We start from the raw sequence: 15,217 nt of genomic DNA on the forward strand, positions 1-15,217 counted from the left end.
TTCTTAAACTATTGGACTTTTCTGCATATTCATAATTAAAAAGAACTTAATGTGACGGTAGGAAAATACTGAAAGCAATCTATTCAATTTATTTTTTTGCAGTCAGTGTCCCAGTTTTGTATATTAAAATACTGTTTCGGATGTCTTGTTTTAGGTAACACTTGTTTTAGACAAGCAGAATGATAGCATTACATGTGTGGCTAGCAACACTACATTCATAAAACCCAAAAAATTGCAACACTGTTGTTGTTAACGTCATTGTATTACTGAAACTGTCAAACCTATTCATAACATAATGTCATTGAAATGTCATAACACACGGGTCAGTCAGTCAACGAACGTCTGTTGTTTAGGTTGTAGGATTCAAAACTATATTTTTACGGATATGGATTTTTGATAAGAATTATTAATTAAAGTTAACAAGAATCAATTAGATGTTGACATTTTGTCCACATATTATACAAGAATTATATTTGTGTCGCAGTGGCGAGCTCTTGGTAGACATTAAGCGTAGCACCATGTGCTTGTGAATCAAAATATATTTACAAATCTGTCAATTTATATAACTACAAGATGGAAACAGAGCCTAAGGAAAATTCAGATTTGCTTAGAAAACGAAATAAAATAGAAGCGAATGGCGTCCTCAGTACCGACGAGCCGAAGGGTCCAGCTGATGGGGGCATCAGAGCATACTCGGTCATGATTGCATCGTTCCTGACAAATGGCCTCTTGTTCGGCGTAATAAATTCGTATAGTGTAATCTATACCGTCTTCGAAAAACATCTTAGAGAAGATGGAGTACCTAATGCAGAGAGTCGAGCTGGTAAGTTTCAAAATATGCTTAGTAGTAAGAAACTTGATCAGTCCATACTCATAATATATTTCGTCATCTAAACCACCGTGTCGAATTCCATATCAAATCTGCAATACATGCATAAACTATGTTCATGAACTATGCAATCATTGATCAACAAAAAATAATATGCTTATATTTATTTTTTGTGTCATTATTTTCTCATTTTGTGTTGTAACAATCTTACTTATTGTATGAAAATAGGGTTTTAATTGTGATTGTGTAACTCAATAATAATTAGTGTTTTCTAATTAAGTCAACAATTAAGACTCTTTAAAAAGTAAAAATTTGTATCAACTTTTATTTAGCAAAAAGGGCTACACCTTATTAAATGTAGTGTAGTTGCTCTAAATGTTCCCAAACTAATTATATATTATCTAGAAGTGCCCTTTGATACTCTGTCAATGAAAATTATAATGCACAATATGTTATTATCATAATAGTTATGATTTGATGATGGTTGGAGGATGTAAAGGGTTATCAAGAAATATATGCGTACATTGCTGTGTTATTGTATTTAATGACAACAATACTTGTACAGCATAAAATTAAATTCATTTCAGTTTTATTCATATTGTTTTCTTACAGTTACAAAAGAACATCAGCAATAAAAAAATGGTCTAGTTATTTGAATGTAAACCATATACTATTATATAAATTTAATACCTAAACCTTAAGTATTATAGGGCTTAGCTTTGTTAAATTGTCTAAATTGTGAATTTATTTTTCATCCAAACATTACATTCGTTATTTTACAATATACCTAATGAGTGGCCAATTAATTGATAATTTTTTTTTTAATTATTTTGAGAGTGTGCCTCATATCAGATAATATATGTAATAAAAAATAATTATGGGCACATTCAAAGATTGTGACATAAACAGTTGTTAACAATCAATAAACACATTTTGCATGTGATAAAATATTATCAATGTTTTGTTACATTTAGGTCAAACTGGGAATGGTCCAGTTGAAAGTACAATAACATATGCAAGTCTTGATAATTAACATATAAATTGAAAGCATCCTTATGTTAGTAGAGCCAGTTGTCTGTATTAGGGTTCAATTAGGCGGCGGTCCTTAAAGCCTATTAAATACTTAAATTAATGTTTCATTCTTATTGATTTTGCCGACGATTCGGTTGGTGCAATGGTCTCCATTCGAAATCAAACAATGGTTTTGATTACCTATTAACCAATGCATAATATTTTCTACTTCGCAAATTTTAACTATAGTGGTTTTCTGCTGCGTAAATTGCAGGTGTAGGTATTGCGTAGTTTCGTAGGTATCTACCGTCTCTATCAGCTTGAATTCAACCACAACATACTCAGGTATTTATTTGTTATGAAAATGCTTGTTTCACCTGAAATACGACACTGGGTACCTACTTGATAAATGATACTTAATGGCACAGATTGTCATGTGGCGCCAAGCGGGGCGCACGTGGCGACGCGCCGCTCGTTGGGCGCCCGCGTCGAAGGCCACCACATCATTACGTTCAATTTCATCATGCTTTTAACCGATCGTTATTGCAATAATTTACTTGTTACATTCATCGCCATGGTTATTATCTGTCACTCGCTAGATAGTGACCACAATGTGTGACACGGCCCTTTAATTACGGTCCATATATTTCTTGTTTTTGGAATACCTTTTAAGAATGATGTCTACTATGAATAAGCACACCATAGCATTCTTCTTGAGAGAATTAAACGTGCAAACCATATCTCACACATATAATAAAATTATGCTAATCACCTTTCGCACACAGTTGTACCTTTCGTACTGAAAATTATGTTATCGTCAAGTTATGTCGAAAATGTTTGCTTCATTTAGTATTGCACGCGTACAATTTTAATGAATGCATAGTTGGGAAAAAATGTTTAACATTTGTTAAATTGGTATAAATAGTTGAAAATTAGTGTCTGGAAACTGTTGAAAATGCTGCACATTTGAATAATATGCTCAAGCACTACACGCGTTAAAAGTGGGAAAATCATATAAACGTTTAGCGACCAAAACACATTTAAATATTTGATAAACGATCAAGCGAAATAGTTCCATATCTTCTTAATCATAGACTACAATCAAGTTGTCTCTGTTTCTCTACGTTCATTACATTAATTCTCTACACAACTCTGACACCACAATATTTTGATTCTCTTGAGAAGCTTGATGAAAGTTCTAGCAACTGCGCTTTGTATCAGATCTGTTCTTTAAATAAAATACCTTATTCAATGCTTTTTTTATGTTTTTAAGGGCTTACGCTTGATATCGCCTAGCCCTGAATCAACCTCTTTCAACGCTGTGTATCTAGTTCTTACTGAATAATTTGCTTAGAAGGTGAGTACGATGGCTTAGCATAGATTATACCTTACCAATTAGGCCCCGGCTATAGGGATCCCAGAAGCATTTCGGAGGTTTTAACCGGCAAACCCCTTCGCCTTGCCAAGGGATAAGAAAGTTAATGAGGATTTCAGCAGGTCAAAAAAGGTATCAAACCTATGGTTTCAGAACAGTTAATGTAACCGGAAACTCAAAAAAAGTAAATGAAAAAAATATTTTTATGCTTATCATAAAGCGTACATAGCTTTTTTTAGTCGAAAGTCTTTGTAATAATAAATTATCCATATAATTAATTAGTATTGGAAGCGCATAACAGTCGCGCCTGGTAAAAGAAAGACTCTACATTATCTTAAAATACGGAATACTTACGACTATATTATGTACACTATGTAAATTGTACCGTCATTGTTATAATGTAGACACGCATATTAACTAGACAAAAACTGTATTGTTTTTGATATCATTTATTATGCTTCTCTTAATATCAAAATAAATAAAGAAAAAGACCAAATATTTAATCAGATGGCAGTTTTTCTCAATTAGTCGCAGATTAAACTAGTCATATTTCCTTATACGCATAATTTACCGACGTAAGACTTCAAGCCACAGGTTTATTTTTTTATCGTTAGAAAAAAGTAACAAACACTTGAGTATTGTCGGTTATCGGTGTCAATTAAATGAGAGATAAAAAAATCAAATGTCGACAGGAAAGTACTGTACCCTGTTAACAATTCAGGTGTCCTAATTATAACACACTAGCTGTTGCCCGCGACTTCGTCCCCGTGGGTAGAAGATATAAGTTATAATTTAGGTATACCCGCCCGGTTTTTTTCACATTTTCCATTGTATCTTAGCTCCTATTAGTCGCAGCGTGATGGTTGATAGCCTAAAGCCTTCCTCGATGAATGGTCTATTCAACACAAAAAGAATTTTTCAATTTGGACCAGTAGTTCCTGAGATTAGCGCGTTCAAACAAACAAACAAACAAACTCTTCAGCTTTATATATTAGTATAGATATAGATATTAGTATAGATATGCACGGACTAGGTACCAACTAATAATAAAATTGAGTCTGCATTATGTTCTAGTGCGTAAGCTTTTCATAAATTTCGATAACGTTTTTGCTTCTTTACAGCTTGACCATTGTTTATGAACATAGCTTAGATGTTAGCGTCACTCTAGATTGAAATATAAGTTTCTTTTCTTCTTTTTAAACGACTACATTAAAAGAGGGTTATGTTTATTCAGCTATAAACGACATCCAAGCCGCGGAAAAAGTTTGTTATTTTAATAAACTGCAGAATCATTTTGAAGGCTATATGCATATTTAGTTGTAAGTAAATGAACCAAGAAATACTCAGGTAATGTAAAACTTATACTGAATAAACATGAGACATTGTTAAATAACGGCCGATCGAATAGCCATTATAGTTAATCATGTAATAAATACGTAGCGTCTGTACGGAGCTGTACTGAGATGATAAAGATGATTGTATATGGTCTATAAATAAATGTTAAATATCGATACTTCGGGTCAAAGAGCTATTGCACATCGGAATCTAAAGGTTCATTTTAAAGTCAATGGAACATAATTCCAACATCCCGTGATAATGAAAACTTGCAATAGTAGATATTTAACTAAGAAACTTCTTATGATTGTTCCAAACATTCCTACGTTTAATGAGTATAATTATTTCCCCGTTAAAGGTTATAAGAACTTATTCTTAAATTTGTTTGACTCTTCTTGAACTCTAATTTTAACTCTAGCATAGAATGCCCAATGTTTTTACGTACAAAATTTTGTAGCGCTACAAAATTCAATATTCTGCATTTTTACAATGTATAAACAATTTTAACAATAATGTTAATGTTAAATTTACATTCTTTGTACAAAAGTGAGGCAGACAGAGTGTTGCGTCTCGTGATTTGTACGGCCGTTGGTGAAGTGATGACCCGATTAGATTACGAGACATTGTGTGTCACTTGTCAACTTTAAGAGCTTGTTAAATTTAGATTTTTCGACTTCACACGTTGATTGATGAAATATTTGTAACGTGCACGTTTTTTGTATTAGTATCTATTGAATGAGTCACCTTCATCTTAAATGATGATCTTTGTGAAATTAATTAGAATACTGTAGGTCTCAGGAATTTGTAGAATATTAAATTGATAGCAAGTATATTAAAAGTCTAGTAAGTACTTCGAATTCAAAAGGTTATTTTGACGGTGAACCAACGGGCCAGAATTGCTGGCCATTGTCGACGTATCTCTTTGAAACCGCGTGGGCTGTGATGTTGCTAACAACTGACTTGTTCCTTCATTACGAGATTGGGACGGAAGCTGTTATATGCCCAATAAGTAAAACCTGTAGATAGACACTGAAATTACGGTTTGAACACACTTTACTCGAAAATGACTATTGGTCCTGTAACCACTGAGCTACGTCCTGATTTTCTGAAGGTTTAAAAGTAAAATTAGTTTAACCCAATGTGGCTAATATTATAGTCGTTAGGCGAATAGATAATGCCAAAAAATCGGATGCTTAAATATATTATTTAACAGACGTTTGGTGATTTTTTTGTTGTCGAATTTACAATAAAAAACCCGCAAATTAATTGTGATCGCAATCTAAGTCGAAATAATTGGAGTTCCACATAAGAAGTTGTGTAACATGACATGACACTCAAGTATACTGCGTCCCAGTTTCATGTGATAGGTGAGATCTATTTCGTGGAAATGTGGCTTTGTCCGTTCCTAGATTTCTGATGTGATGTGAATATATGAAGCCTTTGCAAATTGTAGTCAATTGTGTAATCGCGTCAATCAAATAGTTAAAGAAGATCCAACAGAAAAGCTAACAATAGCTACACACAGACCAACAAGTATTTAGTGTAGAGTTATATTTTGCTTGACCTCTTTAATTATTCTTTATATAACTTGATAGGTTTCCATAAAACTAACTGCTAATTGATTGCTAATCTAGCTGTTTTATTATATATCGCTTGTTGCGTAGACTCTTGATCAGCGTGTTTGATTGTTCCTGTGGTTGAACTAGCCATTGTAGAGCTCATACATTGGGTTAATTGCCACATTTATAGAGGTTTCTGATTATAATAATTAAACGAACGAATCACTCACGTTGTCTTCGTAATCGTATAGAATAATCCCGATCGTATAACACCAAATTAATAAAGCTAAAGCTATCATCCTCTTTTTTAAAACTATTTTTTTGTTCGTTGCTTTATTTATATGCCTATTAACATTTATTTTTTTATTTCCAGCTTTGGTGGGGTCGCTATCAATGGGCACTACATTCTTCCTGTCACCTGTATCTGGTGTGCTGGCAGGGATCTTCGGACTTCGTCTGACTGCTGTGATGGGAGGTTTAATAGCCTCCACCGGCTTGCTTATATCCTCATTTGCCGAGTACAATGTCAATGTTCTCTATTTCTCGTATGGTATAATGTACGGGTTAGGAGCATCTTTTGCATATACGCCTTCCTTAGCCATTCTAGGCCATTATTTCAAAAAGCATTTAGGCATGGTGAATGGTATTGTGACTGTAGGAAGTTCTATATTCACGGTAATTATGCCACCACTAATGGAATATATGATTCGTAATCATGGACTCGCTTGGCTCTTCAGGCTTTTGGCCCTATTCACTTTAGGTATAGCATTTTGTGGTTTATTATTTAAACCTATTCCATTGATCATAGTCAAACCTACCAGGGAAGATGATACCTTCAAATCGATGTTAAAAACAATTGTTAATGTAGAAATTTGGAAGATAAAGCAATATAGATATTGGGCATTGTCCATGCCTGTAGCATTATTTGGTTATTTCGTTCCTTATGTCCATATAAAGACATTTATTCAAAGTAATTTTTATAATGTCAATGAAAACTTACCATTGCAATGTATAGCTATCATGTCTGGCGTAGGGAGGTTGACGTTTGGCTTCATAGCCGATAAACCAGGAATAAATAGGATTTTGTTACAGCAGATATCTTTTTACGTTATTGGTTGCCTAACTATAATATTACCCTTCATAAAAATATTTGGGTTAGTGGTATTCATATCTCTTTGTATGGGGTTGTTTGATGGCGCTTTTATCTCGTTAATAGGTCCTATAGCATTTCAGTTATGTGGGCCCTCGTACGCTGCGCAAGCAATTGGTTGTATGCTAGGACTTGCTGCAGCTCCACTGTCTGTAGGCCCTACGGTCGCTGGGTACCTTTACAGTATTCACCAATCTTACACATTGCCCTTCGTCCTCGCTGGTATATCCCCGTTAATTGGAGCAACTCTTATGTTTACAATCCGCCTTAAAAATGTTCCTTCGAGTCATCAATCAGCTAATGCGAATGGCGTTGCCAGACCCCCATCTGCAATTCACGTCGGTAAGTTTCTTGGTAATAAAACTATACCTTTTTTTACTGTAGGCAATACTGAGTTTTTTTTAATGTCTTTGTAATTAGCAAAAAATATATTATAAAAGTTTTCTATTTTGTTGATATGACCAAGTGTCTCATTTTTATTTTGATATGTTTCAGAACAACCTCCAGGCCAGTTACTTAGAAACGGACAAGCAAATCAACAAACAAATTTATAACATAATGTAACGTTCACGATGTGAATAAAAAAAGCAATTGACTGCCATGCCGTCTTAACGATAATAATAAGTGAACAGACTAATAATAGTCTATGGTAAGCTAAAAATCAAACACAAACGCAGCCACCGCGATGCGACGGTTTAATAATTTAGTCGCCAGCAACTTGAGAAGTTGAAGATTTTGTCATGCGTTTGAAGCTTTTTATTTTGTCAAGAAGTTCCACATTTAGTAATACAAAAAGGCATTATAATATTTTTATAGATGTCATTGTAGTATTGGAGTTGAAAAGGAGGGGCAATTTAAAAAATTACCTTCCTAATCGATCATGAGATGGATAATATAATTGTCGTATTTTGTCAATTTTATACACCAAAGTAAAATTAATTGCCGAATCGGCTGTTAATATGTATTGTAGCGTTGACACTGTATGCGCACAATAAGCATTTCCAAACGTTGAAATTTAACACGCTATTATAGACTTATTAGAATACATTATTCAATAATATTAGTCATGTAAGATATACTCTATTTAGATTTTAGTATAAGTTTTACTGTTGAAAAACTATTCAAATGTATGCATTTAAAGTAAATTGAATTGCATAATATACCTACTAATTAAGCTTCCCTTTTATGGTTACCGTTTAAAGTTCCTAGTTTAGTTTAATATAGTTAATTGTATGTTATTTTTTAATTGTTACGTTAGTCATCGAGAGTCTAAGAAGTACGAAGAGAAGTTGTTAATTTAGCTTAGGTATTTAGATTTATGTATGTTTGAGAGCAGCTATTCTTTAATGACGATATCGCCTATTTATTTTATGCGTGCTAAACAAAATAAAGTACATAACTAGACTGATTTGAGCCCTGAAGTTATACATATTATTAATTGACATCAGAACTACGTTAGCGACATTTGACTATAAATTGACCACTTATATTGAATATATTTTATGTTTCTGACCTAAGAAATAAATAAAAAGCCTTTCTATGTATTTAATGCAGATATATTACGAAACAAAGTATTTTGTTAGAAGGGGTAAAATATACCTAATGCTTATTTTATTAAACCAGGGTGAGAAAATGAGTTACATGACGAATACTAAGATGTCTGAAGTCTGAACCTTAGTATAGAATCAGAATCTCGATTATTTATTTATTTATAAGTTGGCTATGTTATTTATTAAATGATTTGATGAAACAAATCCTAATACCTATTGGAAAATTATTCATGAATAATTTTGTGCTGTTGTAAAATGTGGTGTTTTTACGTTACATTTTATTTTTTTTACATTTTACGTTTACATTTTTGTCTTGTTCATTTGACTTAATGGTGTATTTGACTAAAGAAACCTAATTAGTTGATGAAGCGTGTCAGATTTTGAATCATAGCAGTGAGGGCTAGTATCCTTGCTTGCCATTAAAAAGTGAATTGGTAACTTAACTTGGCAACTCTGTATCTACATTTAATATTTAGGCAATAAAAAAATCTAAAGTATTTTATGAATACAATTCAGTTTCTTAAGTCAAATACCCCATTATGAGCTCTTAAAATATCACTGTCGTCTTTGTCTGAATTTATACGCAAGCATGTTTCGACAAAAAATACTTTTCTTTTTTCATTTTATTTACTTTCTATTCCCGTACTCGCAGTGTAGTGTCCATCTTGCATCTATAACGGTACATCATAATGTAAGTTCTCGATTTAATCTAATTTAATTCGATTTTTTTTTCATAACTTTTGTACACACATTATGTATTTTTTTCACTTAAGGTACAATTATAACAGTACTGCAGCTTTATTTCTTATCTTGCAACACCAACAATAAGGTAAAACGTATTGTTGTATTTTTTTTCTATGTTCTGTACGAATGCATTTTAATAAGTTGCAAATTATAAGTGCTAGCTGCGACCCACCGAATTTCAAGTTCTCATTTCTAACGACAAAAAATCTAGCATGCGCACTCTGCTAAAGGATGAAAATGAATGAGGTGTACGCAATAATAAAGTACAATAACTTTTATGAGAGACCTCTACTTGCCAAGTAAGAACCTACTGTAAAACAAAATCGAAAATAAATTGTGAAATTATTTAGAACAACCATTAGGTATCTGAATATATAAAATGACTTAAAAAAACGGTAGGACGCTGCTGTTCCTTTTTTTTTCCAAAATTATCCTTTAAAATATGAAAGTGAGCAGTTCTGCTTTAAAATGCAATAAATTGCTATTTGAATGCTGTAACTGACAGTAATTTTGTAACTAAAAAGTTTTATTTGTAAAGCCATAACATTGTATCGTCATTATAAAAAGCTGTGATATGAAAATCATAATCATTGTTAACTTTTAATAATTGTGTAATATTAGATAGAATATATTTATTTACTTATAACCAACTAAGTACATTTTTGGTGCGACATTTTATGTAATATGACTTACCTTTTATTAAACAACCTTAAAGGTTTTAAAATATTTTATTAAATATATACCTACCTGTCTACTGTTCTCTTAGTAAAATGATAAGTGTATGATATTCACATCATATCTTAATATCCATGTTATTGCCTTCGTTAGAACGAAATTTGTGTAAAAAAGAAATAATAATTTGTTCTTCCTTTATTTAGTGTTTTCTTAAGTCACTCTTCCTCGTCCCAAATTAAAGTTAAAAGAATATTTTAAAAGCTATTTCCTAATGTACTGATCTCCCATTAAAACGTAAAAAAAAAACTAAGTTTTGTAAGCCTTTAAGAGGTAAATGGTAAGGTCTAAAAGGGTTTTTTATTTACAGGACCATCCAACATAGTTAAGTTATCAATATACAAAATATTAATTATAACTTGATTTCGATTTTATCATACAATTTTTAGGTTTAAATATTATAGAACACAACTCTAGAAGAGGACGGATAAGGATATTCCGTAATCCTACTGGCTGTAGTCCGGTAGTCCCCAGGCCCATATATCGTACCCATATACACTGTATACTATTTTTTTTAATATAAGGTACATGAATGATGTAAATGTTGAATACAATGTAATGGTTCCACCAATACATCTCAGGGGAAACGAGATGCCGCCATAAAGTGTTAGTATTATAACTACCACATGCCTAATTTATTTACAACACGTAGATGTACTTTTAATACCTAAGCTAAGTAGGATACTTAGCCAGACGTTATGGAGTAAATTTATAACTGAATTATGGGCAAGACTTGGACAGCGAAGTCCCTGTGGGCGACGGCGACAGACGCTTTAAAATAAAGAGAAATAGGATGTATAGTAGACAAGCTAAACGGGATAATTGCATAAAAAAGGCCTCTGCTTAGCAGTGTCGAATTGTTTAGTGGATAGGTAATGACCTAGAAACATGGGTGCTCTGTAGTTCGACTGAACGAAGCCTGAATCATTATTTCATACTCAGTACAGTTTGAGATACAGAAAACTGCTGATTTCTGGTCTCTTAGAACCATAAATATAGAATGTACTATCGTTATATGCTATGGAATATGTGGTTCAAAGTACTGCGCTTTGAATAGCATTCAGGTATGAATTCTAGACATAATGGTTTTTATCAATTACATTTATAGCGCTGTAACCAACATGCGTGCGGCGATAAGCGCAGATTATTGTTTTTGATATTGAGTGACTGGCAACATCTCGCTCCAAACTCCCAGAAATACGTATTGTAACACTGTGCGATACTGTCAAATAACGTAACGAGTGTTGCTGTCAAACTAAACGCCATTCATCATTGATAAATTGTCATTTAAAAGTCACTACACAAACACGGGTCAGTAAGTCAATGAACGTCAGTCTGTTGTTTAGGGTGTAGAGTTCAGAATAAAATTGCAATTTTACAGCCATATACTTTTGATAAGCGTTATAAAAGTACAAGAAAAGATAACGTAACAGTGTGACCTTATGCTAAACAAGAAAATAGCACAAGATGCTTGTTAATTAAAATATTAGATTACATGGCGGATAAGAAGGTAACTCCTGCGCCTAAGAATTTCGATCCTGAACCGGAGAAGACTCCCCCAGATGGGGGCATCAGGGCCTGGGTGATCGTGGTTGCATCGTTCCTGGTAAATGGCATCCTTTTCGGTGTGATAAATTCGTATAGTGTCATCTATACGGTATTTGAAAAGTATCTTCGAGATCATGGAGTTCCTAACTCAGAGAGCAAAGCTGGTTAGTTATATTAGTCATCTTGACCTATTTCTACATACAGGTAATACGCCCCGCACCGTATCGAAATCTAGTACAGCTACTTAGGTACTTGCATAATCTACATAGGTACAGAAACAAAGCGTCATACGTGAAATACAACTTTTATAACGTGAATCTAAATGATAGTACAAATTACTCAACATTTTTGTTAGATACAGTTCACAGCAAAAGTAGATTACCAAAATCGGAAATTCAATTCTAATAACCTGAGCTATAATCAAAACGATCAATACTCGGGACTAGTTATTTTGAATGCCAAGGCAAATCTCGCAGGTTCGGAATTCATTCGGAATCCCGTCACGCACCAATGCGTGCGTTTATAACTTGCTAACGGCAAAGAAGACCATCGTGAGCACACTAGATATTTGTTCAAAAGTGAATTAAAAGATTAAACTTAAACAAAAGCCAGGTCGTACATCAACCATTCGAAAGGCAGAAGGAGAAGCGTAAGTGTTTAGATAGCGATTTGTGACCGATTTTATGATCTTGTGGTTCATCAAATTATTGTATTACGTTAAATTTATAAATTGCTGTGACGCTGCCGAGAAATGAGGAAAATGAACCTCACGCACGAGATTGTATTATGTTAATAAGCTATTGTAGTATCAGCTCATTATAGGCTTTGCTAGATTTAAATATAATATTGCTAATAATTGTATTTTTTCTGATTTACAGCTTTGGTGGGATCTCTATCCATGGGTTTCACATTTTTCATGTCCATTGCATCTGGGATACTGTCGCGGCTCTTAGGACTTCGCAAGACGGCAGTGTTAGGCGGGGTGATCGCTTGCACCGGTTTGATTATCTCATCATTCAATGAGTACAATTACATCGTTCTCAGTTTTACATACGGTTTGATGTATGGGTCAGGATCGTCCTTGGCTTACACGCCTTCCTTAGCCATTCTAGGTCATTATTTCAAAAAATATTTGGGTTTGGTGAATGGCATTGCAACTGTAGGTAGTTCCGTATTCACCGTTATTATGCCACCACTAATGGAATATATGATTACGCATCATGGACTCAGGTGGCTGTTCAGAGTTTTGGTTCTTTTTAATGTTGTCACATTACTTTGCGGGTTTTTATTTAAACCTTTATTCGGTGAGGAAAAACCAACCACAACGGATCGTTCCTGTAAAACTTTGTTAAGTACTATGGTAAATGTGGATATGTGGAAGATTAGGAAATATAGATTTTGGGCGTTGCCTATGCCCATTTGTTTGTTTGGCTATTTTGTATCATTTGTCCATATAAAAAGGTTTATTGAGATTAATTTTGATGACTCCGTCAGTAAAAATCTACCTTTGCAGTGTATCGCTTTCATGTCTGGTGTAGGAAGGTTATTGTTTGGCTTCCTATCCGATTCACCACGATTAAATAAGATTTATTTACAGCAAATATCATTTTACGTGATTGGTTGCTCAACTATATTTATGCCGTTCATAAAGAAATTTTGGCTATTGGTAGCTACAGCGTTGTTAATTGGCTTGTTTGACGGTTGTTTTATCTCATTGATGGGGCCTATAGCGATAGAGATATGTGGGCCTGCGTATGCCGCGCAAGCTATTGGTTTCATGTTAGGAATTTGTGCACCTATGCTGTCTGTGGGCCCTACATTGGCCGGATACGTTTTCAGTATTACTAAATCCTACACAATCCCTTTTATCTGCGCTGGTATATGCCCGATAGTGGGATCAACTCTAATGTTTTGTATTCATACAAAACCTACCCCGCCCCGAACATCCTGATCTAAAAATGAGGGTAAGTTTAACTGATCAACGATAAATAATATGATTTCAAATGTTTGTAGCTGTACTAATATGAGTAGGTAAAGTTGCAACTGCAACTTTTTAATTTGTTTATTGACCGTTTAAGTATTTTTACCACATATCTTCTAATTTATTAATGATTTCAGAACAACCTCCTGACCAGTTACTTTAAAATGGACAAACAAAACAAATTCACAACTTGAAATCACAAGCCAACAGCAAGCATGGACTCATTACTTGTACAACACATAAAAAACATTTGCCAAATCGTGTGTTGATACATATTACAGCGTTGTCACTGCATGCGCACAATTATATTAAAGAATACAAATATCTGTCTCGGCCCCTTCGCTGTAGGTAAAAATTTTTACTTGTATGTAAAGCCTACTACGCTCACAAATAAAGTGGCTCTCCATTTGTAGAAGAATCGGTTTAGTATATTATGATTCCCCCCGTTTACGGACGTTTTACGTTCCAAACTATACTAGAAGGAAAAGACGAGAGTGATATGAAGATTCGAATGACGTTATTGCGACGCACTCTATTTCGAATTTGTCTGGGGATCGAACTCCAGCGATGATGAAGATTAACTTTATTTTAAATTAATATAAGACATTTTGATTAATAACTTGTGTAAGACGATGTGACTGATAACCTGAATTATATTTTATTTATTGGTACTAAAAAAAAAGTTCGATCCCCAGACAAATTCAAATTCAACACTTCAACAAATTCAACACAAATTCAGATGGGAATATGCTATTCGCAACAATCGGTACGAAGACATTTTTTGACGGTTTCGCCTTCATGTGTTTTTGAACTCTTATTTTTTTTACGAAATAGCGTGTATCGCAATTACGTCATTCGATAAAGCGGTTTTCGACTTAATGTACTTTCGAACTAAGCGTACCACACTAAATATTTTTCGAAATAGCGTGCGTCGCAATAGCGTCATTCGAATCTTCATATCACTCCCGTATCACCTCGGGAAAGACACTAAAGACAGTATTCATTCCGACAATTTTCGTTGTATTACTAATGAGGATAAGCTTCATACAGGTAGATTTTTCCTTATGAGGTCTGAACCCAACATCAATCTGACCTACCATTGGAAAAATTGAGTTATAAATGAACAACACTTTAAATTTACTCTATTCCATATAAAATATAATTGACTTACGTAATAATTATGTCAATACCGACGACGTTGGAATCTGTTCATCTCACAACATTGACAATAAGCTAAAACACATTTTCATGTGCCCATACTATTATGATAGCACTACATTGATAACTTTTTTTCAGTTTTAATTGTCGACATTACATTATCATTGAAAATTATAAAATGATAACCATGGCCTACTGGATTTATCTGGGATTACGTAGGGCTTCTGGCAATCACGTTAAAAGTA

General features: G+C 33.7%; 2 protein-coding genes across 2 annotated transcripts; both read left to right on the forward strand.

Annotated features, from left to right (window-relative positions):
- The first annotated feature begins 46 nt into the window (after positions 1-46).
- LOC113497895 (monocarboxylate transporter 10-like) lies at positions 47-10,426 on the forward strand. The gene is made up of 3 exons (XM_026877689.1): positions 47-823; positions 6,483-7,601; positions 7,755-10,426. Exons 1-3 carry the CDS (start codon positions 574-576, stop codon positions 7,811-7,813), a joined length of 1,428 nt encoding a protein of 475 aa, XP_026733490.1. The 5' UTR covers positions 47-573; the 3' UTR covers positions 7,814-10,426.
- A 1,085-nt stretch (positions 10,427-11,511) lies between these two features.
- On the forward strand, positions 11,512-13,882 carry LOC113497896 (monocarboxylate transporter 10-like). Its single transcript, XM_026877690.1, has 2 exons — positions 11,512-11,997; positions 12,712-13,882. The coding sequence occupies exons 1-2, from the start codon at positions 11,781-11,783 to the stop codon at positions 13,782-13,784; spliced, it is 1,290 nt and encodes a 429-aa protein (XP_026733491.1). The 5' UTR covers positions 11,512-11,780; the 3' UTR covers positions 13,785-13,882.
- Positions 13,883-15,217: the final 1,335 nt, after the last annotated feature.

Source organism: Trichoplusia ni, chromosome 10 (assembly GCF_003590095.1).
Source record: "Trichoplusia ni isolate ovarian cell line Hi5 chromosome 10, tn1, whole genome shotgun sequence".
Classification (NCBI taxonomy): Eukaryota; Metazoa; Arthropoda; class Insecta; order Lepidoptera; family Noctuidae; genus Trichoplusia; species Trichoplusia ni.

Bases quoted from the DNA above. Each gene is read 5' to 3' on its own strand.
- LOC113497895 (XM_026877689.1), top strand. From the start codon at position 574: ATGGAAACAGAGCCTAAGGAAAATTCAGATTTGCTTAGAAAACGAAAT. The intron at 824-6,482 runs GTAAGTTTCAAA...TTTTATTTCCAG, and splicing joins TAATGCAGAGAGTCGAGCTG to CTTTGGTGGGGTCGCTATCA. The intron at 7,602-7,754 runs GTAAGTTTCTTG...GATATGTTTCAG, and splicing joins CCCATCTGCAATTCACGTCG to AACAACCTCCAGGCCAGTTA.
- LOC113497896 (XM_026877690.1), top strand. From the start codon at position 11,781: ATGGCGGATAAGAAGGTAACTCCTGCGCCTAAGAATTTCGATCCTGAA. The intron at 11,998-12,711 runs GTTAGTTATATT...TCTGATTTACAG, and splicing joins TAACTCAGAGAGCAAAGCTG to CTTTGGTGGGATCTCTATCC.